The sequence below is a fragment of the Hypanus sabinus genome, chromosome 21 (assembly GCF_030144855.1).
Source record: "Hypanus sabinus isolate sHypSab1 chromosome 21, sHypSab1.hap1, whole genome shotgun sequence".
Classification (NCBI taxonomy): domain Eukaryota; kingdom Metazoa; phylum Chordata; class Chondrichthyes; order Myliobatiformes; family Dasyatidae; genus Hypanus; species Hypanus sabinus.
Window position 1 is genome coordinate 57,731,398 of NC_082726.1, and position 24,333 is coordinate 57,755,730.

The window sequence follows — 24,333 nt, forward strand, 5'->3', positions numbered from 1 at the left end:
TTGCCTCATAAAACTTGTTTTCCAATCCAGGCAACATCCTGGTGAATCTCCTCTGCAACCTCTTCATAGCTTCCACATCCTTCCTATAATGAGGCGACCAGAATTGAACACAATACTCTAAGTGCTGTCTCACCAGAGATTTGTAGAGTTACAACATGACCTCTCTACTCTTGAACTCAATCCCCCTGTTAATGAAGCCTAGCATCCCAAGGGCCTTCTTAACTACCCTATCGACCTGTGCAGCGACCTTGAGGGATGTATGGACTTGAACCCCAAAGTCCCTCTGTTCATCCACGTTTATGAGGGGTTTGGCTGAGTACGTGGCTGGGTGAGGTGTGGAGGACTATAGTCCAGGTACGAGTTGATGACAGTTCGGCACAGAGTAGATGGGCCAAAGGGCCTACTTCTGTGTTGTGGTGCTCTGTGACTCTGTGATTTATGAATGGGATGGTGAAAGTCAGAGGTGGCAGAAAGTATGGGGCCAGCCAGAAGCGAAGCCTGGAGCAACACAACAAACTGCCGGCAGAGCTTGGTGGGTCAGGCGACATCCATGGAGGGGAATAAATGGTCAATGCTGCCTGGCCCGCTGAGCTCCCCCAGCATTATGTGTGTGTTGCTCAAGATCTGCAGCATCGGCAGAATCTCCTGTGTTTAAAATTATTGTAGGAGTGGGAGAAGAGGTCATACTTTCTGTCTGAGGACTGAAACATTATACTGAGATTCAAGGAGCTGCCCTCCTTTTAGAGTGGGTAAGGGAGCCCCTTCTCTATGTGGTTGGTCAATGGAGGGGATGGTGAGGCAGGGGTGGGGTAGAGGAACTGGCGGGGTGGGAGGGGGGAAACAAGGCGTCTAAAAGGTAATTACAAGCACAAGAGATTCTGCAGATGCTGGAGATCCAGAGCAACACGCACTGAATGCAGGCAGCATCTATAAAGGGGAATAAACCTTTGACGTTTCGAGATGGGACCCTTCCGTTGGAAGCGAAGGGGGTGTGAACGTTAACTGGTTGCTTTGTGTCACCCGCAGACTTTGGCTTCGCACAGCACATGTCTCCTTGGGACGAGAAGCACGTTCTGCGAGGGTCCCCGTTGTACATGGCCCCTGAGATGGTGTGCCAGCAGCAGTACGATGCCCGGGTGGATCTGTGGTCTGTTGGAGTAATTCTGTACGGTGAGCAGCCACGAGGGGTTTGGATGGGGGGGGGGCTGTTGATGAGGGGCAAAGAGAAAGAGATGGGAGAAGGTTCACAGTCACACAACACGGACACGTACCTGCCTGCCCACCCAGTGCTTACTGACCCTCAAAGATTTAAAGCACATTTATTATCAAAATGTGTTTGCAGTATACAACCCTGAGATTCGTGTTCCTACAGACAGCCGTCAAACCCCAAGGCGCAAAAAACGCAGAATACAAAATACCAAATCACAAAAACATGGAAAGAGTCGAGGCATATTCAGTTCTGCTCAGTCAGCTCAATCCAGCGGTCTCCTCACTATCTGCAGGCTGCAGCACTAGTCCGCTCCGATCAAAATTGCACAAAACTGCAACAAGAAAAGGAGTGACCCGAAGTACATTGTAGGGTGAGCTAGAGAGTCCAGTGCACAAACCGCGTGGATTAAACTATGGGCCCCAGCAGCATCTGGTGAGAGGGAGGGGGAGACTGAGAACTGAGAGAGACTGTTCGCACGCAGGTAGATGGTGCTGATCTTGCACCCGTCTTCCGCTCTTGTCCTCGTTGATTTCAGTCTTCCTCGATGCTTCATTCGGTGAGATCACGGGGTTGATCATGATCATGCGCCCCATCTCCAGGCCAGACACACCGCCCGAAGCCTCACCAAACTCCCTCGGGGGTAGATCACTCAATTGGCCCAAAGAGACCACCAAAATGTGGATCACAGGCTCCCAACAGTAGCAGAACCACATTTGAAAGAAACAGATGAAGTAAACAAAGTGAAATTAGTGGTGTTGTGAACTGTCTGAAGGACGTTGCCCTGGTCGTGTGGTTTGTTCGCTGGTGCCCCATCTTTGTTTGCAAGCACCTGTTTACACTAGTCCGAGTTCATTTTGGCAGTTGTCCCCTGTACAAGATGCAGTGAACCATTTTGTTTTGCATGCCATCAATCCAAATTATTTCACCACGTGGGTAACACAATGGGTAGAGCTGATTGTATTCAGCCCAAACTTGAGGAAAAACTTCTTCACACAGAGAGTGGTGAATCTGTGGAATTCTCTGCCACAGGAAACAGTTGAGGCTGGTTCATTGGCTATATTTAAGAGGAAGTTAGATATGGCCCTTGTGGCTAAAGGGATCGGGGGTACGGAGAGAAAACAGGTACAGGGTTCTGAGTTGGATGATCAGCCATGATCATACTGAATGACGGTGCAGGCTCGAAGAGCCGAATGGCCTACTCCTGCACCTATTTTCTATGTTTCAAACTCTTGGACATCAGGCCTCCAACCTGCAGACCCTGTCCCAGACTTGCAAACCTCCAATCTCTGGACGCAGCAACACGGCACTTCGACCTTCAGTGCTCAGTGCCCCATCCGATGGCGGACAGCGTGCCAAATACCTTCTCACCACCCAGTCTACCTGTGTGCCTGCTTTTAGGAACAACATACGCGTACCCCTAGGTGTCTGTCCTGCAACGTTCCCCAGGGCCCTGCTGTTTGCAGTGCAAGTCCTGGCCTGGTGAGCCTTGCCAAATGCAACACCTCACATTTATCTGAGTTAATTTCCATTGAGGAGGACAGGCCATTGTGTCAGTCTATGCTGACTCTGTCAGGTCCTGATCTTGTTACAGAAGCATTGTTCGGACGACCACCGTTCGCATCGAAGTCCTTCACGGAGCTGGAGAGTAAAATCCGCAGCAACAAGGCAGTTGAGGTGGGTAAATGTCAGAGATCAGTAGTGTCATGGTTAGCGTAATGCCTTTACAGTGCCAGCAATCCACGTTCGATTCTGTTGCTGTTTGTACGTTCTCCCCAGGACTGCGCGGGTCTCCTCCAGTTGCTCTGATTTCCTCCCACATTCCAAAGACGTACACATTAATAGGTTAGTTGATCACAAGGATGTCATTGGGTCAGGAGGGCCTGCTACCTTGCTGTATTCCTTAAAATAACACAAAGCTCCAGTGAGCAGCAGGAGCCACTGTTAAATCCTAGAGCCTTGGTGCCTAAGACCATAAGACATAGGAGCAGAATTAAGCCATTCAGCCCTTCAAGTCTGCTCCACCTTTCAATCATGATTGATTTTCCCTCTTGACTCAATTCTCCTGCCTTCTCCCCAGTATCTTTGACACCCTTACTGATCAAGAGCCTATCAATTTCTGCTTTAAATACTTCCAGTGACTGGCCCTCCGGATTAAACTTAATTCCCTTGCATCTGAATGCCTCCCTGTGATCTCACCGACTCCGTGCCCCAAAAAGAAATGCAGTCTGCTTTTAACCACCACTTCCACCTTAACCCATGTGGTCTTGCTTGTATTGCAGATCCTCCCTTTGGCCACCTCTCTCCTGTCACCCCTTCGCTGCCACTGACAACAAACTGGACTTTCTCCCTTCCCCAGTTCTGACAGAGATCCCAGACCTGAAACATTTACCTCTTTCTCCTTCTGCAGATGCTGCCTAACCTGCTGAGTGTTCCCAGCGTTTTCTGTTTTTAACCTTAGGTCTCCTGCATCTGCAGGTATTTGTTTTTCACTCAACACAAATGTCTACAAGGAACTTACTTTGTCTACCCCACTAATTGTTCTTCCCATGTGGCCCTGCCAGGCTATTCTCCCATGGGCGGACGTGGAACCCAAGCACTGATGCATTCTTCTCTGGTGTAAATAGAGCGAGATTGACACAAGAGATTCTGTAGATGGTGGAGGTCTTTTGATGGATGTTGCTTTCTGGTAGCAGCATTTCTTATAAATATGCTAAGTGGTTGGGAGGGCTTTTTGTGTGCCAGACTGGGCTGTATCCTCCGCTCTCTATAGCCTTTCCATTCCTGGGCATTGGCGTTTCCACACCAGGCTGTGATGTAATCAGTTAGGATACTCTCCACTGTGCATCCATGGAAGTTTTTAACGACATGCAAAATCTCTACAAACTTCTAAAGTGCTGTCTTGTCCTCTGTGTGACGGCTCCTGCATGCTGGTCCCAGTACAGACCCTCTGATATGTTGGCTTTATTGCTGAAATTAGGGCTGTTATTTTATTATAATGTTTGCACTTGTGGCCCCTGACATCCTTGTTACATTCTGCCGAGGGTGGGAATTAATTCTATTACCCATCCCAACACATGGTGGCCATCCAGAGCTGGGAATGTTCTGAAACCTCAGGGCGTTGCAGTTTATAACCTCACCACCAGAGGGCCCTGTGATCGAGCAGCACAGTCCTTTAATTCAGCTTTCACCGTGAGGTGCCTTATCTTGGTTTGGGCTCGGTATAATGAGCTACACTATGGACAGACACCTGATGAAGGGTCTTGGCCCAAAACGTTGACTCTCCATAGATGCTACCTGACTTGCTGAATTCCTCCAACATTTGGTGTGTGTTGCACAAGATTTCTAGCATCTGCAGAATCTCTTGTGTGACTGCACACTGCTTTTCTGTACTCCTCTGCCTCCAAATGTTTTAATGCCCTCTCTTTACCTGCAGCTCCCTCCGGGCGCACGGGTCTCCCCTGACTGCAGGGATTTGCTGCTCCGACTGCTAGAGAGAGACCCAGAGCAGAGGATGATGTTCGAGGAGTTCTTCACTCACCCCTTCGTTGATTTGGACCACATGCCGGGTGCAGACAGCCTGGAGAAAGCAGTATGTGAATCTGTAGCGTCGTTCCAGTGTTCGCACATGTGCTATGTATTGTCACCCAATTATAAGATTATTAAGGAATTGGACACACTAGAGGCAGGAAGCATGTTCCCACTGATGGGTGAGTCCAGAACTAGAGGCCACAGTTTAAGAATAAGGGGTAAGCCATTTAGAACAGAGATGCGGAAAAACTTTTTCACCCAGAGAGTGGTGGATATGTGGAATGCTCTGCCCCAGAAGGCAGTGGAGGCCAAGTCTCTGGATGCATTCAAGAGAGAGTTAGGTAGAGCTCTTATAGATAGCGGGGTCAAGGGATATGGGGAGAGGGCAGGAACGGGGTATTGATTGTGTATGATCAGCCATGATCACAGTGAATGGTGGTGCTGGCTAGAAGGGCCGAATGGACTACTCCTGCACCTACTGTTTATTGTCTATTCCCCCAATACGTGACTCCTTACTGTAATGATTCACCCAAGTTCTGCTGTTAGTCATTCAGATTTAAAATTTCTGTCCTTAATTCAAAACTCTGCCTGTGCGGAAACTGTTAACCTCCAACCCAATGGCATGAATGTTGATTTCTTCAATTTCTGGTCATTTCTCCCCATTACCCTTCTCTCTTTTTCATTTCCCACTCTGGTTACCCTCACATTCCTTCCCTTCCCCTCACCTGCCCATCACCTCCCTATGGAGCCTCTCCTCCTTCCCTTTCTCCCATGGTCCACTCTCATCTCCTATGAGATTTCTCCTTCTTCTTCAGCTTTTCCACCTATCATCACCCAGCTTCTTACTTCCTTTCTCCCCCTTCCCCACCCACCTACTTCCCCTCCCCCAGGCTTCACCAATCACAGTGAGGATTGTTCACTTTCCCTTCCCCACATTTTTATTCGGCTTTATTCCCCTTCCTTTCCGGCCCTGATGAAGCCGACTGTTTATTCCCGTCCATAGATGCTGCCTGACCTCAGCATTTTGTGTGTTGCACAGAAATTGGAGATTTTCTTTCTCTCTGGAGTGCTGGAGGATGACAGGTGTACTTACAGTGGACACATGGGTGGTCACAGTCTTGACTCCAGGGTAGGGGAGTCAAAACTCAAAGACACAGGTTCAGGGGTGAAAGGGGTAAGGGTTAAAGAAGGTCTGAGGGGCAAACTTTTCACCTGTATGGAACGAGCTGCCAGCGGAGGTGGATACATTTACAATGTTTAAAAGACAGTAGGACAGCTCCATAAAGAGGAAAGGTTCATTGGCCAAGTGCAGTCAGTTGGAACGAACTCAGGTAGTTAAAGGTTCAATGGGAGAGTTAGGCCGAATTCACCCTCCCCCATCCTGAAACCTCCTCTCCAGTCCTCCGAACTCTGTGTATGCCCCCAGTCTCAACCTCTGCTTCCCGAAGAATTTAATAGCCCTCACCATCATTCTAACTTCTGGAAGCGTTCCAACAGACCTCTCCCCCCCCCCCCCACCTCTTCCCTCTGCACCCCGCTCTTTCATATGTCAGCGCTCCTTCACTCCTTTCAGCGAGCCTGTGGTGATCTGCCCCAATCCCGACACGTGACCTGCTGCCAAGTCTGGTGAAGACTTTTGGCCCGTGACGAGCTCCTGCTGCAGAGACTCGAGACAGGAACCCCAGGATCAACCAGCACTACAGCAGTGTGCCTCAGATGAGAAGTACAGAGGCTCCATTTATTGCTAAAACCAAAGGCATCGTTTTTAAAAGCGGAGGACTGAAGCACTGGGCTACTTCTGAATGAACAAAAATATATTGTTAAAACTTTTGTTTAGGGAAACGGCCACTGTGTCTACATGCGTCTTTGTCTGACCCTCTCCCTCTTCCTCCTCCCCTCCCCTTTCCCCACATCCTCTCCCCTCGGAGCCTCTCCCCTCCCCCTGCAGACAGTTCCCAGCCCCTTCTGATCGATTTGCCCTTCCCTGCAGACGGCGCTGGTGGTGGAGGCAGTGAAGAAGGATGAATTTGGTGACTACCCTGGCGCACTCTCTCTCTACTGCAGATCCCTGGAGTACTTTGTCCCTGCTCTGCACTGTGAGTTAAACTTCTCCTGTCTTGAGACACACATAACTACTTTAACAAGCTCCCTCTCCCCACCCGGTCCAGAAATGAGGGATCTGGCATGGGTGTCTGCGAATGTGGTCTGGGATCTGGTAATGCTTTGTCTGGCATCTCCCCGTTGGCACACCAGCTGAACAAAGAGACCTGTCTCCCACCGCAAGTCTCTTCAGCCTTTACTGTTTGTTTTATATTGTAGCAAGTACCCACACACGCACATACATACATACATACACGCGTGCTTATGTATACACATAAACACACACACGTGCATACACACATACAAAAACTCAGCAGGTCAAGCAGCATCTCTGGAGGAGAATGAAAGCTTTGGGCTGAGTCCCTTCATCAGGACTGAGATCCTGAGTTTCTTCAGCAGATTAAGTTCTGATGAAGGTTTTCAACTCAAAGTGTCAACTGTTGATTTCCCTCAATCGAAGCGGCCTGACCTGCTGAGTTCCTCCAGCATTTTGAGATTTCCAGCACCTGCAGAATCTCTTGTGTTCACAAAGCAGAATGAAGTGTAAAAGCTACCAAAAAAAATGATAGTGAGTGAATGATAAAGTGCAAGATCATAACGAGGTAGATTGTGAAGTCAAGAGTCCATTTATCATACAAAAGGTCCGTTCAGAGTGGAATAACAGTGGGATAGAAGCTGTCGTTGATCCTGGTGATATGTGCTTTCAGGCTTCTATTTCTGCACATTGCACATTGATTGTTTGTTAGTCTTTGTTTATGTGTAAATTTCATAAATACTATTGTATTTCCTTATTTTCCTATAAATGCCTACAAGACAAGGAATCGCAGGGCAGTATGGGTGACACATACATACTTTGATAAAACATTTTTTTTACTTTGTTTTTGCTTCTTCTGTCTTCACTCTGTACTTTCCTGATCACCTCCGCTTCCCAGACCCTCCTTCAGCCCTTCACCCCTCCCCATGTACCACCCCTCCTGAGGAAGGCATACCAACGTCTTTGCTTTCTGAGATTAAAGAAGTTCAGCATGCCGCCAAACGCAGTAATGCCTCTGCTGCTGTGCTTTGTGAGTATCCTGACTGATTGCACCACAGTCTGGTACAGCAGTTCCAATGCACAGCACCATAAGAAGCTGCAGAGAGGAGTGAACTCTCCCCACCATCTGTCGTATCTACAGGAGGCACTGCTTCAAGAAAGTAACATCTGTCATCAAAGATCCCCATGCCATCTTCTCACAGCTACCATTAGGTGCTGAAGTCTGAACTCCCACTGACAGTTACTTCCCTTTAACCATTTTGTTCTTGAACCAACCTGCACAAACCTCAGTGTGGCAATGTGATAGCTGCTTTTATCACTTTATACCTCAATGGACTTTTTTTTCCTGCTCTAATGATGTAATTTTGTTTAATTTATGTTTAATTGAAGTTTTTCTGGTGAGTGTTGTGTATGTGACGCTGTGTGCCTGTAAGTTTGACTTTGTAGCCGTATGCACATGTACTTGTGCGTCAGCAGTGAACCTGACTTTGACTTGCCCTGGTGGTGGTAACTAATCCGGATTGTTTTTTCTGCTTCGCTCACTAGACGAACTGGACTGCCGACGGAAGACAGCCATCCGCACGAAGGTAGGGGAGAGAGTTAGTCTTGCCACATGCTTCTCCTTTCTGTGGGCTGCCTGCCCTCTCTCACCGTGAGGCCTCAGATGGAACCTTGTGTCTTTGCACCGGATTTCTTTTGCCTGGTTCCCACCAGCTTTGGCTCCTGGTTAAACAATGCCACAAACAAATCGTCCCTCGCTCCCCAGCTCTGCGCCAACATCCCTGCGGCAGTCTGACGCTGCTCCCCCCCCCCCCCAAAGAGTTCCTAAATCTAATTGCTCCACCATTCTCGGCAGAGCCTTTAGAAAAGCAATTCTTTCCTTTACCTCTTTAAAACTCGTATTTACGAGGATGTTGCCAGGACGCAAGGGCCTGAGTTATGGGAGAGGTTGGGCAGGCTATTCTCTGGACCACAACAGATTGAATGGTGACCTTATAAAATCCTGAGAGTGTACCTGGATGAATGCACACAAGGCTAGGAAATGAAGAAATATAGGACATTGGTTTCTGACCCAACGAGCCTGTGCCACCTAATAGCTCCCATGTAACCAGTTACCAACAAACCCATCTGTCTCAGGAATGTGGCACAAATCCAGAGCACCTGGAGGAAACCCACATGGTCACGAGGGACACAAACAAACTCCTTATGGGCAGCAGGGGAATGAACCCAGGTCACTGGCACTGGACGAGCATGAATCTAAACATGCCACCCCAGTTTAATAGGAAGTAAGGGGCAAATATTTTCATCCAGCGGTTAATGCATACGGTACATATGCCAGCAGAAGGAGTTGAGACATTAACAACATTTAAAAGATATTTGGATGGGTACTCGGGGTGGAAGGATGTAGAGGAGTATGGGCAAAACATGGGTAATAAGTACCAGCTTACATAAACACTAGTTGGCATGGACCAGTTTTTGTGCCACTGTATGACTCTGACTTCAAACCCAGTGGTGAACCTCCTCTGCACCACCTCCAAAGACAGTGTGTCCTTTTCTCAAGTAAGGTTCCAGAACTGCATGCGATGCTCACCAGCCCCCTGTACGGGTTGCAGTATAACCTCCCTGCTCTTAAATTCAATCCCTCCAGCACTGAAAGCTGACATCCCATTTGCCTCCTTGGTAACTTACTGTACCTGCAGTGCAAACTTTTGTGTTCCACGTACAAGCATTCCCAGCTGCCTCTGCACAGCAGCACACTGCAGTCTTTCACCACCTAAACAACAGTGTGATCTATTTTTCCTTCCAAAATGGATGACTTCAAATTAAACAACATCTAACCTGACTGTCACAAGAGGAGAAGTTTTTTTCAGTTACTGTGTGGATTGTATTTTCTCACCTCACGGGTACACAGTGTTCCCTGGATTGTTTAACTTTCATGTCTAATTGTTTACTTTTGGACTAGTTTTTCACTTTGTTTTACAGGTATTTCATTTGAGATCATGGGGATTGTTAAGCTCTCTTTGTGTGTATCACTTTTATTCAATTTGGGATAATTTAACTAACATGGTATTTTCAATATCCTGCATTCCTACTTGCTCCAGGGTGCATTTTGGGGGCATGCCAACCCCTCTTTGCTCAGTCGTTGTGGATCCTTGTCCGGTGAAACTCAGAACAAGTTCTTCTCTGTATTATGTGTGATTTCAGTTCCTGAATTCCTGTTTGTTTTGCTGGTTAATTTCTATAGTAAATCTTTGGTTTTGTTTGAGTTGTGAAGTTCCCTGTGATTCTTGCACTTGAGTTTGCTAGGTAACCTTTACACTATCCATATCTCTCTTTAGACTCTCTGTGTCTCTGCAAAATTTGTTTTTCCACCAAATTTGATGTCAGTAATACGGCATGGAGATAGGCCCTTGCTCCCAACTTGTCCACAATGACTGGGTTGTACTTGAGCTTCAGACATACAGCGGAGATGCTTTAATTTGTGTGCTTTTAATTTTATTTTATTATTTTAATTAATTTAATTAAATTTTATTAATATAATTTTAATTTATGTGTTGTTGTCTAAACCAATGTGCCTGTGATGCTGTTGCAAGCAAGATTTCCATTGTGCCCATGATAATGAGCTGGATCTACACTCCAGGAGGCTGGATGGATAGTTAGAGAAGGGGAATGGGAGGATGAGGAGAAGGGGGTTATACATTGTTAAGATGGTGTGGGAAAACAGAGCAGGATAGATGGGTTGAGTTGCATTTTCTTTCATTCTTTTTTTTTCCTCGCTCCTCATTCAATTTTTTATAATCGGTCTCCAGGTAACTCAGTACATCTCCAGGGCGGAGGAACTGAAAGCACTGGTCGCCAAGGGCAACCAAGCCAACTTTGAGCAGGCCAAGTCAGTCAGAATCCTGTTGAAAGGTGAGGGGTTTACTGGTGTTTGAGACGTGTCAAACCAATGCAAGCTGTCCTGAGGTACCACCACGTGGTCCCTTGTCATGTTGTATGGGAGGGGGTGTCTTTAATCTATTTGCTTACAGGATGTTGCAATGCCTGCATTTATTCTCTGTCTCTAAATACTGAAGAGAATAGTTAGGAGTCTGGAGTCACGTACAGATTTGTGTAAGTGCTGTGGTGATCTTCTCTCTTGCATATGAGAGACCCATGTACCTGTTTGCTATTACTGATGACAAGATTCTAATATCAGATTCATTACATTTTTATTGCTATGTAAATCTTACTATTTTTATATAAAATGTATGCTATATAAAAATGTAAAGTTCTAATATTATACATTGATAAGTTTTTAACTAGTAAGGTTGTCAAAGGTTATAGGGAGAAGGCAGGAGAATGGGGTTGAGAGGGAAAATAATCCAGGCGTGCTTGAATGGTGGAACAGACTCGATGGGCCAAATAGCCTAATTTTGCTCCTGTCTTATGGTGTTATATAAAATATAATATACATAATAATAAAATAGTTTTGTAAAACTGTTACTTTTCCCTGTTTTATTACTATTTATTCCAGATATATTAAAACAGCTCAGATTTACTTAGATGAAAATTCCACAGCTGCTTTGGTTGGATTTGAACCCACGTCCTTGGAGCAGCATTTTAACCAACTGGATGCTGTCTGCGAGATTAGCCCCCCCACCCCCACCCCCTTTCTTGCTTGTCCAGTGCCTCTCACTGAGAAGCCATCCTCTGGCTACAGATTTGGCCAGACTTTAGAGAGCTTTGCCACTTGATTGAAGAGGGCTAGGGGAGTGGTCCCAGTATCCAGGCTAGGGTAGGTACAGCAGTAGGCCTCCCAAGCCATTCAACCTCCTGCTGCTTTCAATATAAGTGAAACTGGACTTGCTCTTTTCCAACTACCCCCTTTGGCTTTAGACTTTCCTCAGGTTCCCTGACATCCATCAGCTTCAGTGGAGTAACTCTTTGTCAGAAAGAAGAACCCATCTTCTGAATTGCTTTCTTAAGTGACCTTGTCTACGAGTACCTCATTGCTTTGGACACACTCACAACCCGCTACAGGGATTAACCTCTGAACCCACTTGTATACATCTCGATCTGAGGTTCAAAGTAAATTTATTATCGGAACTACGTATATGTCATCATATACTACTTGAGATTCATTTTCTTGCAGGCATTTACAGGAAAGTAAAGAAAAATTGTACATAGTAAAGACTAACTAATGTGCAAAAGAAGACCTATTGTGCAAAAAGTAAATAAATAATACTGAGAACATAAGTTGTAGAGTGCTGGGAAATGAGTTTGTAGGTTGTGGAGTGATCTCAGTGTTGAGGTGAGTGAAGTTATCTGTGCTGGTTCGGGAGCTTGATGGTTGTAGGGTAGTCAACCTGGTGGCTGTCGGTATTGAAGGTGATACAGGTTTGTTCGACACAGCCTCCCCTCCAGCTGAAATTGACCTGGTGACATTACATAGAAACATAGAAAATAGGTGCAGGAGTAGGCCATTCAGCCCTTCGAACCTGCACTGCCATTCATTATGATCATGGCTGATCATCCAACTCAGAACCCTGTACCTGCTTTCTCTCCATACCCCCGATCCCTTTAGGCTTCCCCTTTATCCTTAAACTGTGACCCCTCGTTCTGGACTTCCCCAACATCGGAAACCGATGCATCTGCATAGTGCCAGTGCAGCTGGATTTAGTTGGTCTTCTAGGGTGCATGGAACAGGCTTGCCTCACCTTCAGGAACAATGGCTGAGATGTAAGAAGCACCAGGAAGGGCCTTGGCCGAAACATTGACTGGTTACTCTTTTCCGTAGGTGTTGCCTGGCCTGCTGAGTTCCTCCAGCATTTTGTGCGTGTAGTGAGGTTGTAAGTGATGGGCTTTCTCTTCACTGAGAGACCTGTGGGGGTAGCATTGAGTCAAAGGAGCTCCACCCTCACAGAATGGACAGTCTTATGATAGCGCTTGCGACAGCGAACCTAGAGCTGTACAGCACATGTTGTGCCAACTGTTTAACCTACACCAACATCAATCTAACCCTTTCCTCCCACATTGCCCTCAGTTTTTCTTTAAACCGCATCTAAGAGTCTCCTAAATGTCCATACGGTGTCTGCTTCTACCACCAATCCTGGGAGTGCGTTCTACATACTTATCTTTCTCCAGAGTTTGTTATTTATTTATTTATGTTTATTTAAAAAAAACTGCCCTCTAATATTCCCCCCCCCCCATAGTTTCCTCCTCCTTAAAGTTATGCTTTTTTGCATCAGTTGTTTCTGTCCTGGGGAAAAATTGTTGGCTGTCCACCCCACTTACGTCTCTTAGCACCTCACACACCTCGTTAGAAGGTGGCGCTTCAAGAATTCATCATTGGGGACCCTCACCTTCTCATTGCCACCATCAGGAAGGAGGTACAGAAGCCTGAGGGTACCCAGTCAGTGTTTTAGCAACAGCTTATTCCCCTCCTCCATCAGATTTCTGAGTGGTCCATGAAGCTCCCTCACTATTTAAGACCATAACATATTGAAGCAGAATAAGGCCATTCGGCCCATTGAGTCTGCTCCATCATTTCATCATGATTGATCCATTTCCCTCTCAGCCCCAGTCTCCTAGCCTTTTCCCTGTAACCCTTCATTCCCTGACCAATCAAGAACCTATCAACCTCTGCCTTAAATATACCCAACAGCTTGGCCTCCACAGTCACCCGTAGCTGTGAATTCCATAGATTCACCACTCTCTGGCTAAAGAAATTTCTCCTCATCTGGGTTCTAAGTAGATGGTCTGTCTATTCTGAGGCTGTGCCTTCTGGTCCTAGACTCACCCATGGAAGGAAACATCCTCTCCACCTCCACTCTATCAAGGCCTTTCAATGTTCGATAGGTTTCAATGAGATCCCCCCCTCATACTTCTGAATTCCAGCGAGTACAGACCCAGAGCCATCAGTTGGTCCTGATATGGTAACCCTTTCATTTCTAGAATCATTCTCATGAACCTCCAATGAACTCTCTCCAATGCCAGCACGTCCTTTCTTGGATGAGGCCCAGAACTACTCACAACACTCCAAGTGAGGACTTGCTAGTAAGCTCTCAGTGTTACTTCCATTCCTCTCAAAATTAACGCTAACGTTACAATTGCCATCACCTGCACAATAATCTTTAGGGAATCCTGCATAAGGACTCCCAAATTTCTTTGCTCCTCAGATTTAGATAATGAAGGGAATTTTGCTCAATTTTGTACAATTTATTTTTAATTTTATATATTCCTTATTGTAACTTGGTAAATAGGTTTGTATTGCATTGCACTGCTGCAGCAAACCAGATTTCATGGCGAAAGTCAGCGTTAGCAGACCTGACTCTGATTCTGTTCCATTCTCATTCCAGAGATGTCTCAGGACAAGCCCCGACTACTTGCTGCGTTGGAGATGGGCTCAGCTGCCGTTGCCCAGGTGAGGCTGCCCCAGGGCTGCTATAAGATTGGGGTTGGTGCAGTGTATGGATTTGAAACCTCACAACACTGACAGTGGCTGTTCTGCCCATCCTGTCCCTGCTATCCCTTTAAAAAGGACCCTCCAGTTGGTCCCACTCCAATTCCCATCTCAAGTGGCTATGGACCAAGAGCTGAGAAGTGTGGTTAACATCGTCGATCGTTGGCCAGCATCCCTCTGTGCCGTTTGGTTCTGTTGAAACGACTTCCATCACCGTTACAGGGAGTGCATGCCAAATCTATTGTGTTGCGTTTTACCAATTCCACACAGTACAACTAAGTCGATGAGTGGCATATTGATCAAAGGCCTGGAGAGTGTGGACATGGAGAGGATGTTTCCATTAGGACCAGAGGGCACAGCCTCAGGATGAAGGGATGTCCATGTAGAATGGAGATGAGGAGGTATTTCTTCAGCCAAAGGATTCTGTAGAATTCTTTGTCACGGACGGCTGTAGAGACCAAGTTATTGGTAAGGGTGTCAAAGGTGTTGTGGAGAAGGCATGAGAACAGGGATGAGAGGGAATAATAAATTAGCCATGATCAAATAATGAGGGAGCAGACTGGATGGAATGATTGGCTGAATTGTGCTCCTTTGTGTTATGATCTTATGTTATTGGGTTCGTGCTGTGTGCTCACGGGGAGAGAGAATCTTAACTGGGTTTGTGAACTGCAGGAGAAAGTTCAAAGAGTGTGTTTTATTAATATAAAACGAAAATACAGGTCTGGCGTTGAAGACAGGATTCGTGAGTTCGGAGATTGAGGAGGCAATCTCAATTCTAGCAAACTCCAGTTCGGAGACTGTGGATATCAAATGATGCTGGGCTGAAGAGTGAGATTCGGGAGAGACTGGGAGCGGGAGGCGCTCTGCTAGGGAGGGAACCGGCCAGGAATTGGCCAGTGGAAGATCAGACTTTTTGTAAGAAAACCCCATTGGAAATGTTTCTATGAATTTGCAATGCTGTTACCGCGACTTGAGGACCTGAGTCATAGAGAAATAGGTTAGGACTTTTTTTTGCCATGGAACGTAGGAGAATGTGGGGAGATTTGATAGAGTTTTCAAAATTGAAGGATATAGGTAGGACAAATGCAAGCACTTTTTCTACTGAGGTTGGGTGAGACTAGAAGTCATAGGTTAAGAGTGAAAGGTGAAATATTTAAAGGGAACCTGAAGAAGTTTCTCCACTCAGAGGGTAGTGAGAGTGTGGAGCGAGCTGCCGGAGGAAATGGTGGATCTCAATATACAAGAGAAGTTCAGATAAATGCATGGATGTGAGGGTTATGGAGGGCTATGGGCCGGGTGTGGGTTCATGGGACTAGGCAGAATAACAGTTTAGCACGGACTAGTTTCAGGGCTGTGGTACTCCATTACTCTACGAAGTAAAGGAGTTGTGAATGCAGATCCTTAAGTGTTTCACAACAGCTTTGATCTGTTGCCTTTGATGGGAATAAAGGAGGCTGAGAGAAGTGTTAACTCAGGTTAAAACCTTAAACCGGCTGGGTAAGAAGGACATGGTTCCCTTAATGGGTTTCCAAGAGACGTGTGCTCTTTAAATCTCTGTCGATTCCACCTTTTTCTCCTGTCAGACCCCCATCATTTTCAGCCCTTTGTCACTTCCACCCATCACCTAGCAGCCTCTGTTGCCATTTCCATTCTCCCCTCCTCCATCTGCCCATCACGTCTCCCAACTTGGATCCTCCCATCACCTACCGGCTCTTACTCCACCCTTTCCTATCACCTCTTCATTCCAGCCAACACCCCCCCCCCCCACACTTTCCAGCCCTAATGAGGGGTCCCGATCTAAACCTTGAGCTGTGCATTTCCCTCCATGGATGCTTCCTGACCTGCTGAGTTCCTCCAGTGATCTGTGTGTTGTCCCAGATCAACCCCATTGGTCCACTTTTCCTTTGTCTTAGTTCCTCTGTACTTCTCCTCTTACATTCTCCTGCAAGCCCAAGAGCTTCCCACAGGATTCTATAGCCACTTTACCTACACTAGGGGTAGTTTACAGCAGTCGGTAAAAGGACAAGACCAAATGCGATGGGCTGAATGGTCTCTGCTTTCTACACGTTCCCGTGCTCCAGTTGTGGTATGAGTTTGGAGGGGGGGGAGGATCACGGGGCTGAAGGGCATTGTCATCCAGGTCGGGCTCTCTTCTCGCTGTTGCCATCAGCCAAGGAGGTGCTGGAGCCTTAGGGTGCACCTTCCGAAACAGTTGTTCTTCAAGCACCAGGCTCCTGAACCAGCCTGGAAAACCTCACTCACCTCAACAATTCCACAACCTATTGTCTCACTTTCAAGAATGCTATAGCTCATATTCGCAAGTATTGTTAAATTTGCATAGTTTGTCTTATTTTACACATTGCTTGTTTGTCAGCCTTTGTGAGCAATTTTTCCTCGATTCTGTGAACTTCCCTGTTGTACTGTGAATGCCTGCAAGAAAATGAATTTTAGGCTTTCAAGTTAATTGGGACACGTCGGGACTGGTACATTTTGGCCCAATTAACTAAAGTCCCACGAAAAAAGACTAACTATCATTTAGCTAGGTAACAGAATATGTATTTAACTGAAATACAGAACATTACCAATACTACTACAGTACCATAAAACTATTAGTTCCAAGTGGTCATTGACAGAGGAATTCATCCAGTGTACCTGTACGCTGCCATGTTCTTTAGATTGACTGTAAATGTGCAGAAAATGGACTGCCTTCAAGTCAAGTCAACTTTTATTGTCATTTCGACCATAACTGCTGGTACAGTGCATAGTAAAAATGAGACAACGTTTTTCAAGACCATGGTTTACATGATATAGTACAAAATACTAGACTGAACTACGTAATGAAAAACACACAGAGAAAGCTATACTAGACTACAGACCTACACTGGACTGCATAAAGTGCACAAAAACAGTGCAGGCATTACAATAAATAATAAACAGGACGGTAGGGCAAGGTGTCAGTCCAGGCTTCGGGTATTGAGGAGTCTGATAGCTTGGGGGAAGAAACTGTTACATAGTCTGGCCGTGAGAGCCCGAATGCTTCGGAGCCTTTTCCCAGACGGCAGGAGGGAGAGAGATTGTATGAGGGGTGCATGGGGTCCTTCATAATGCTGTTTCCTTTGCGGATGCAGCGTGTAGTGTAAATGTCCGTGATGGCAGGAAGAGAGACCCCGATGATCTTCTCAGCTGACCTCACTATCTGCTGCAGGGTCTTGCAATCCGAGATGGTGTAATTTCCAAACCGGACAGTGATGCAGCTGCTCAGGATGCTCTCAATACAACCCCTGTAGAATGTGATGAGGATGGGGGGGTGGGAGATGGACTTTCCTCAGCCTTCGCAAAAAGTAGAGATGCTGCTGGGCTTTCTTTGCTATGGAGCTGGTGTTGAGGGACTAGGTGAGATTCTCTGTCAGGTGAACACCCAAGAAATTTGGTGCTCTTTACGATCACTACCGAGGAGTCGTCGATGTTCAGTGGGGAGTAGTCGCTTTGTGCCCCCCTGAAGTCAACAACCATCTCTTTTGTTTTGTTCACATTCAGAGACAGGTTGTTAGCTCTGCACCAGTCCGTTAGCCGCTGCACCTCCTCTCTGTAAGCTGACTCGTCATTCTTGCTGATGAGACCCACCACGGTCATGTCATCGGCTATCTACCATCAATGCTTTTAACAATTGCATCCTCCAAATCTTTGTTTTCATTGTAACATTAAAGATAATTGTCGATAGCTTCAAATTCTTTGTAGTTCTTAATTTGAAGTAGTGAAATCTTTTCATGTACATTCTCAGCCGTTACTGGCATCTCCAAGCCTGAATGCTTGAAATCACAGTGAGCAAAACAATTCAAAATTGTCTTCCTGCTTATTTCTCGCCAACTATCGGTGACAAATATCACTCTTCCTGAATACAAAAGTGCATGCAACTGACACCATTTAAAAACTGTTTGCTCGAAGCACGATGTAGAGGCTGATGGCCACACAAGTGCATGAGTCTGTCGCTAACTAGAAACTGTTCAGCAGCAGTCTCCTGCCTCAGTTAAGCTGCAAAGTTTTCCAAATAACAAAGAGAATCCTGGCTATTTTTTCAATAACTTTTTGTTCTTTAAGAGTTTGTCCCAAATAGCGGCTCCCTAGTTGACCAGAATCCACTGTATATGATAACGTGCACATGCCTCCATAACGAACTAACTTTGAACTCTCCCCCTCTGGTCTCTCACTAGGAAGAACACGGGGACGACTCGGCGGACACACTACAGCTGTACCAGCAGAGTCTGGGCGAGCTCCTGCTCATGCTGGCTGGTGAGTGGGGAGGGATGAAGGGATGGTACGGGGGTGGGGGGTGGGGGAGTTTGGGTCCCTGGCAGCTTGAGGAGGGTCAGGTCAGTGATAGGACACAGCTGAGGAGTTGGGTGGATGCCTTTTGGACCAGCCGAGGAAAGGAATTTGGGGAGAAGGAGCAGCTAAGATTGAGGAATTCCTCGTGCAGGATCTGCACTGGGTTTACGAGTGACCCATGCAGTTCACCTAGCACTTCGCTTGGAAGGGTTTCTGTTGTAAAGAAGATAAAGATTAGTTTAATTTATCACATGTATGGAAACACAGTGAAATGGATCATTTGCATCAATGACCAACACAGTTCGAGGATGTGCTGGGGATAGGTCGCGGTGTCTCCATGCTTCCAGTGCCAACATAGCGTGCCCATACTCACTGACCCAAATCTGTACGCCTTTGGAATGTGGGAGGAAACTGGAGCACATGGGGGAGACCCAGGTAGGGATGGCTAACACGTACAAACTCCTTCCAGACAGCAGTGGGAATTGAACCCTAATTACTGGCGCTGTAATAGCATGGCGCTAGCTGTTACTCTACCTTTCTGTAGAGCCATACGACGCAATTACAGGCCCATCTGGTTAACCAGTCCATGCCAACCACGGTACCTACCCAGTTTCCTGCATTTGGCCCATATCCATAAGCCCCTGCTTTCCATGGGTCTATCCAAATGCTGCTTAAGTGGAACTATTGTACCTGCCTCAACCATGCCCTATGAAAGCTCATTCCATATATTCTCCACCATCTCCCTGAAAAAGTTTCCCCTCAGGTCCCTTCTATATCTTTCCCTTCTCACCTTAATCTATGCCCCCTAGTTTTGGACTCCCCCACTCTGGGGAAAACACTGTTAATATCCACCTTGTCTATCCCTCTCTTAATTTTAAACACTTGTCCAGGTTTCCCTCGTTCTCCTGCATTCCAATAAATAAAAACTCGTCTGGCTAATCTCAGCCTTTCTGGTCCTGGCAACATCATCCCTAAGCTTCTCTGCCCCCTTTCCATGGCTTTGGCTATTTGCCCTTGTAGGCATCGTCACAAACGTGCCTGCCTGATGAGACCCTGGCCTGATGTCCTTGTGCACTCAGGAAAGGAGCCCAAGTGTAAGAATCACTAACGGTGCATCCAAGGACGAATCCAGTGCAGACTCCGTAAAGCTAGAACAGTCTTCAGATCAATGAGGAACAACCAAGTCCACACTAAGGTGAAGATGCAGCAGACCAGTGTTCTGTCCACACTCTTGTGCGGGTCAGAATGCTGGCGAGTGACAGTGAGTGACCTTGCCAAAAGCTGTCTTATTCCACACCATCAGCCTTCACGCGACTCTGTGTATTTCCTGACCAAGAAAGATCTCCAACCACACCCTACTCCTTCATGTGTCACCAAGAGGCTACAGGGAAGCATTGGAGATGGGATTGGGCACGTGATGGCCACCTCCATGATCAAGACAGCACTTTGTTGGACCCCTGAAGGGTGGAGGAAGAAGGGAGACCAAAGACGACTTGGTGACGTGTCATAGAGGCAGTTATGAGGATCCTGAACCACACCTGGGGCACAGTAGAGAAGATGGCCCAGGACTGACAGGGATGGAGGACCTGCATTGCTGCCCTAAATACCAGTGGTGTATCAGGCAGTAATTAATTCATCCGGGTTCAACCACGTTGGTGCTAATGGCCAAAAAATAAACACACCGACACTTCTACTTCCCCAGAAAACTGTGGAAGTTTGGCTTGTACCCAATTGCTTATCAGATACGCCATAGAAAACATCTGATCTGAATGCATCCCAGAACGGTACAGCAACTGCTCTGTCCAAGATTGCGAGAAACTACAAGGGTTGTGAAAGTAGGTGAGTCCATCATGAAAACCAGCCTCCCCTACACTGATCACATCTAAGCTTTCCGTACCTTGAGAAAGTGGCTGATAGAATCAAGGATGCCCACCCCCCCCCCCCACACCCTCAGTTATTACACTTCATTCATCTATCTGCACTGACTTTCTCTGTAAATACACAACATTCTCAGTGCTTTAGGAACAGCTTCCCTCTTCAATCAGGGAGGGGTACAGAAAAATCGGGAAAACCTACACTCAACATTTTTGAAACAGCGTCTTCCCCTCTAACATCAGGGAGATGGTACGGGAACCTGAAAACCTACACTCAACATTTCTGGAACAGCTTCTTCTCCTTTTCCGTTAGATTTTTGAACAGTCTCTAAGCCTACATTCATTATTCCTCTTTCAAACCGTTCATTCATTGTAACTTGTAATAATTTGTATGTATTGCATTCTACTGCTGCCACAAGGCAATAAGTTTAATTATATATTTCAGTGTCAATAAACGTGATTCTGATTCTAAAATGCAGGACTATATTCTGTTATACCAGGTTCAGGAACAGTTACTACCCTTCAATCACAAGACCCTTGAACCAAAGGGATAACTTCACACAGCTTCACTTGACCCATCATTGAAATGTTCCCACATCCTATGGACTCACTTTCAAGAACTCTTCATTTCGTGTTCTCGATATTTATTGCTTATTTATTTATTAATATATATATTTTTGTACAGTTTGTTCATTTCTGCCCTCTGGTTGAATGCCCTAGTTGGGCAGTTCAATGATGAATTCAATGGCAGTTCAATCATCGATTCTGTTATGATTATTATTCTCAGATTCAGATTCAATTTATTGTCATTTAGAAACCACAAATGCAAATGCAGTTAAAAAATGAGACGACGTTCCCCCAGAATGATATCACAAAAGCCTATGACAAAACAGACTACACTAGAAAATCCACGTAATGTTTGGCAGTCCCAAATCCATCAGACAAAAACAAAACCAAAAACTAAAGCTACAAGACCTGCACAAAACCACATAGTTACAACATATAGTTACAACAGTGCAAACAATGGCATAATTGATAAAAAACAGACTATGGGCACAGTAAAAAAAATAGTCCAAGATGTTAAGGGACTGTAAGTTCAAAAGAAATCATCACGCAGTTTCCACAAGTCCCCAGGGTCCCGACAGACTCGCCATCCCACGCCAGCGGCAGAAGAGAATACCCCCGCTATGGACTTCCACGGCGCCGCCCGACTCAGCCTCGCAGATGCAGCACACACCGACAGCGACCTGAGTCCGTCAAAAGGACTCCCAAGTCCATCGAGCCTCTGGCACAGCTTCTCCAAGCACCATCCTCTGCCGAGCGTATTAAGACGGCCCTGCCAACGGCCATCGGCTACGCGACCCCGAGGACTGGGGGCCTGTTCTTCCCAGCAGAGTCCCAGACCTCACAGCAGCAGCAGCAACGAAGAAGGTCTTCCTGGAATTTTCTGATGTTTCTCCGTGCTTCCACGTCTGTTTTCAATCGATTATGATTGCGCACGGCACCCAACTTCACAAACAACAGATAATCCGTTCCGGAAAGGCCGCTGCAAGCTGCGTCGCGCCGCCATCTTGGATCAATATTCTATAGATTTATTGAGTACATCCACAAGAAAATTAATCTCAGGGTTGTATATGCACAGTTGTACTGTGGTGAGCATTCTGACAGGCTGCGTCACCGTCTGGTATGGAGGGGCTACTGTGCTAGACTGAAAGGGGCCGCAAAGGGTTGTAAATCTAGTCAGCTCCATTTTGGGCACTAGCCTACAAAGTACCCAGGACATCTTTAGGGAGCGGTGTCTCAGAAAGGCAGCGTCCATTATTAAGGACCACCAGCACCCAGGACATGCTCTTTTCTCACTGTTACCGTCAGGTAGGAGGTACAGAAGCCTGAAGGCACACACTCAGCGATTCAGGAACAGCTTCTTCCCCTCTGTCATCCCATTCCTAAATGGACATTGAATCTTTCAATATACAGATTTTCTGTTTTTGCATGTTTTTGAAATTTCTTCAATATATGTAATTGATTTACTTGTTTTTTTTAAATTTTATTTATTATTATTTTTTCCCTCTGTTAGATTGTTTTGCATTGAAATGCTGCTGCTAAGTTAACAAATTTCAAGTCACATGCTGGTGATAATAAACCTGACTCTGATGACATATGTACTTTGACAATAAAATTTACTTTGAACTTTGTTCCTATATAGTCCCCTCCCTCCTCCCACCACCTTTTTCTGGCTTCTTCCCCCTTCCAGTCCCGATGAAGGGTCTCGGCCAAAACGTCGACTGCTTATTCCCCTCCCTAGATATTGCCTGCTCTGCTGAGCTCCTTCAGCACATGAGAATAACAAACCAGTAATAACAATCTTTAGTTCACCCACTCTTGCCCTGAACCCTCTAACCTCTCCTCACCCCTTTAATTCTGACCTCTTGACCATTACCCTGGCACAGTGGCATAGTGGCTATCACAACGATTAACAGTGACCTGGGTTCAGTTCCCACCGCTGTCTGTGAGGAGTTCGTACGTTCCTCCCATGACCGCGTGGGTTTCCTCCCTCATACTGGTTGGTAGGTTAATTGGTCATTGTAAGTTGTCCCATGATTAGGGTAGGGTTAAACTGGGAGTTGCTAGGCACGTGGCTGGAGGGGCCTATTCTGCACCGTACCTCAATAAATAAATAATCACCCAACCTTCGGCTACTGACTCATGGATCTCTACAACTCCGTCCTCAAACCTGCCCCTCTTTCCCCCTCTAGTCACTCCTTCAAACCTACATTTTTTAAGTCAGCTCTCCAAATGCGTCTACCTGTAGCCCAGCTTTGGAACTAGATGGGGTAAAATGCAGTGACCTGCCCTGAGGGATCTTCCCCACCCCCTATCCCCCCTCCCCCACACACACTGTATAAATGCACATTGTTGTTGTGGGTCGATCTGCTCCCCTTCAGCAGACAGTCTGAGATCACAGAGCAAGACTGGGGGCTTGGAGCTGTTGTGACTTGGCATCAACCGCCCCTTTCAGAAGCTGACTGACTGCCTATGCCTTTCCAGCGTTGTGTCCTTCATGTCGGCATCGCAGGTGACTGTGGGTGTTGGGGGGGGGGGGGGGGCGGGTGACACACAAAAAAAAATGCTGAAGGAACTCGGCGGGTGGCGAAGCACCTAAAAGGGGTGGGGGGATAAACTTTTCAGGCAGAAACCCTTCATCAGGACTGGAAAGGAAGGGGGCAGAGTTGAGGGGGTTATAAGGAGGCATGAGCAGTTCGAGGAGCTGGCTGGCAGATCGCACTGACTGCAGACTCTCTCTTGACCCGATCACAGCTGAACCACAGGGGAAAAGACGGGTGATGTTACATGCAGAGGTAAGGATGATAGTTCCCTTATTTTGCACGCTCAGTGATGGTCGATAACGCTGATGCTTTGTCTGTGACAATTGATATCAAGAAATGATGAATAATTTAGCCATTTATTTGATTTACAAAATCGTGCTTGTCTCTCGTTATGGGACACTTTTATTTTGATTTAGAGATACAGCACGGTAATGGTTATTTCTGGCACCAAATTACACTCATCACCAACTAACCTTCTATCCCATACACCTTTGGTATGTGGAAGTACTGGAGCACCCAAAGGAAACTGACACATGGAGAATGTACAAACTCATTACAGTCAATGGCGGGAGTTGAACCTGGGTTGCTGGCGCTGCAATAACATTATGCTAACCGGAACACCCAGCGTTTCTTGCGCATTGACAGCTAATGCCATTCTGTGAACATGGAGGTGTGACTTATGACGAGGACAAATATTTAGTAACTATCAG

At 46.4% G+C, this 24,333-nt stretch overlaps 1 protein-coding gene across 4 annotated transcripts in view; it reads left to right on the forward strand.

The window, feature by feature from the left end:
• The window catches only part of ulk3 (unc-51 like kinase 3), a 48,899-nt gene that overhangs the window by 15,133 nt on the left and 9,433 nt on the right, over positions 1-24,333 (forward strand). For 2 of the 4 annotated variants that reach the window (XM_059946635.1, XM_059946640.1), the window contains exons 5-13: positions 1,027-1,170; positions 2,802-2,884; positions 4,644-4,799; positions 6,729-6,834; positions 8,418-8,458; positions 10,682-10,784; positions 14,213-14,277; positions 18,528-18,606; positions 23,835-23,875. In XM_059946635.1, the coding sequence (XP_059802618.1) occupies positions 1,027-1,170; positions 2,802-2,884; positions 4,644-4,799; positions 6,729-6,834; positions 8,418-8,458; positions 10,682-10,784; positions 14,213-14,277; positions 18,528-18,606; positions 23,835-23,875 (818 nt within the window). Of the gene's footprint in view, positions 1-1,026; positions 1,171-2,801; positions 2,885-4,643; positions 4,800-6,728; positions 6,835-8,417; positions 8,459-10,681; positions 10,785-14,212; positions 14,278-18,527; positions 18,607-19,945; positions 21,162-23,834; positions 23,876-24,333 lie in introns of those variants that run through there. The other 2 variants (XM_059946636.1, XM_059946637.1) reach the window with 2 other exon arrangements.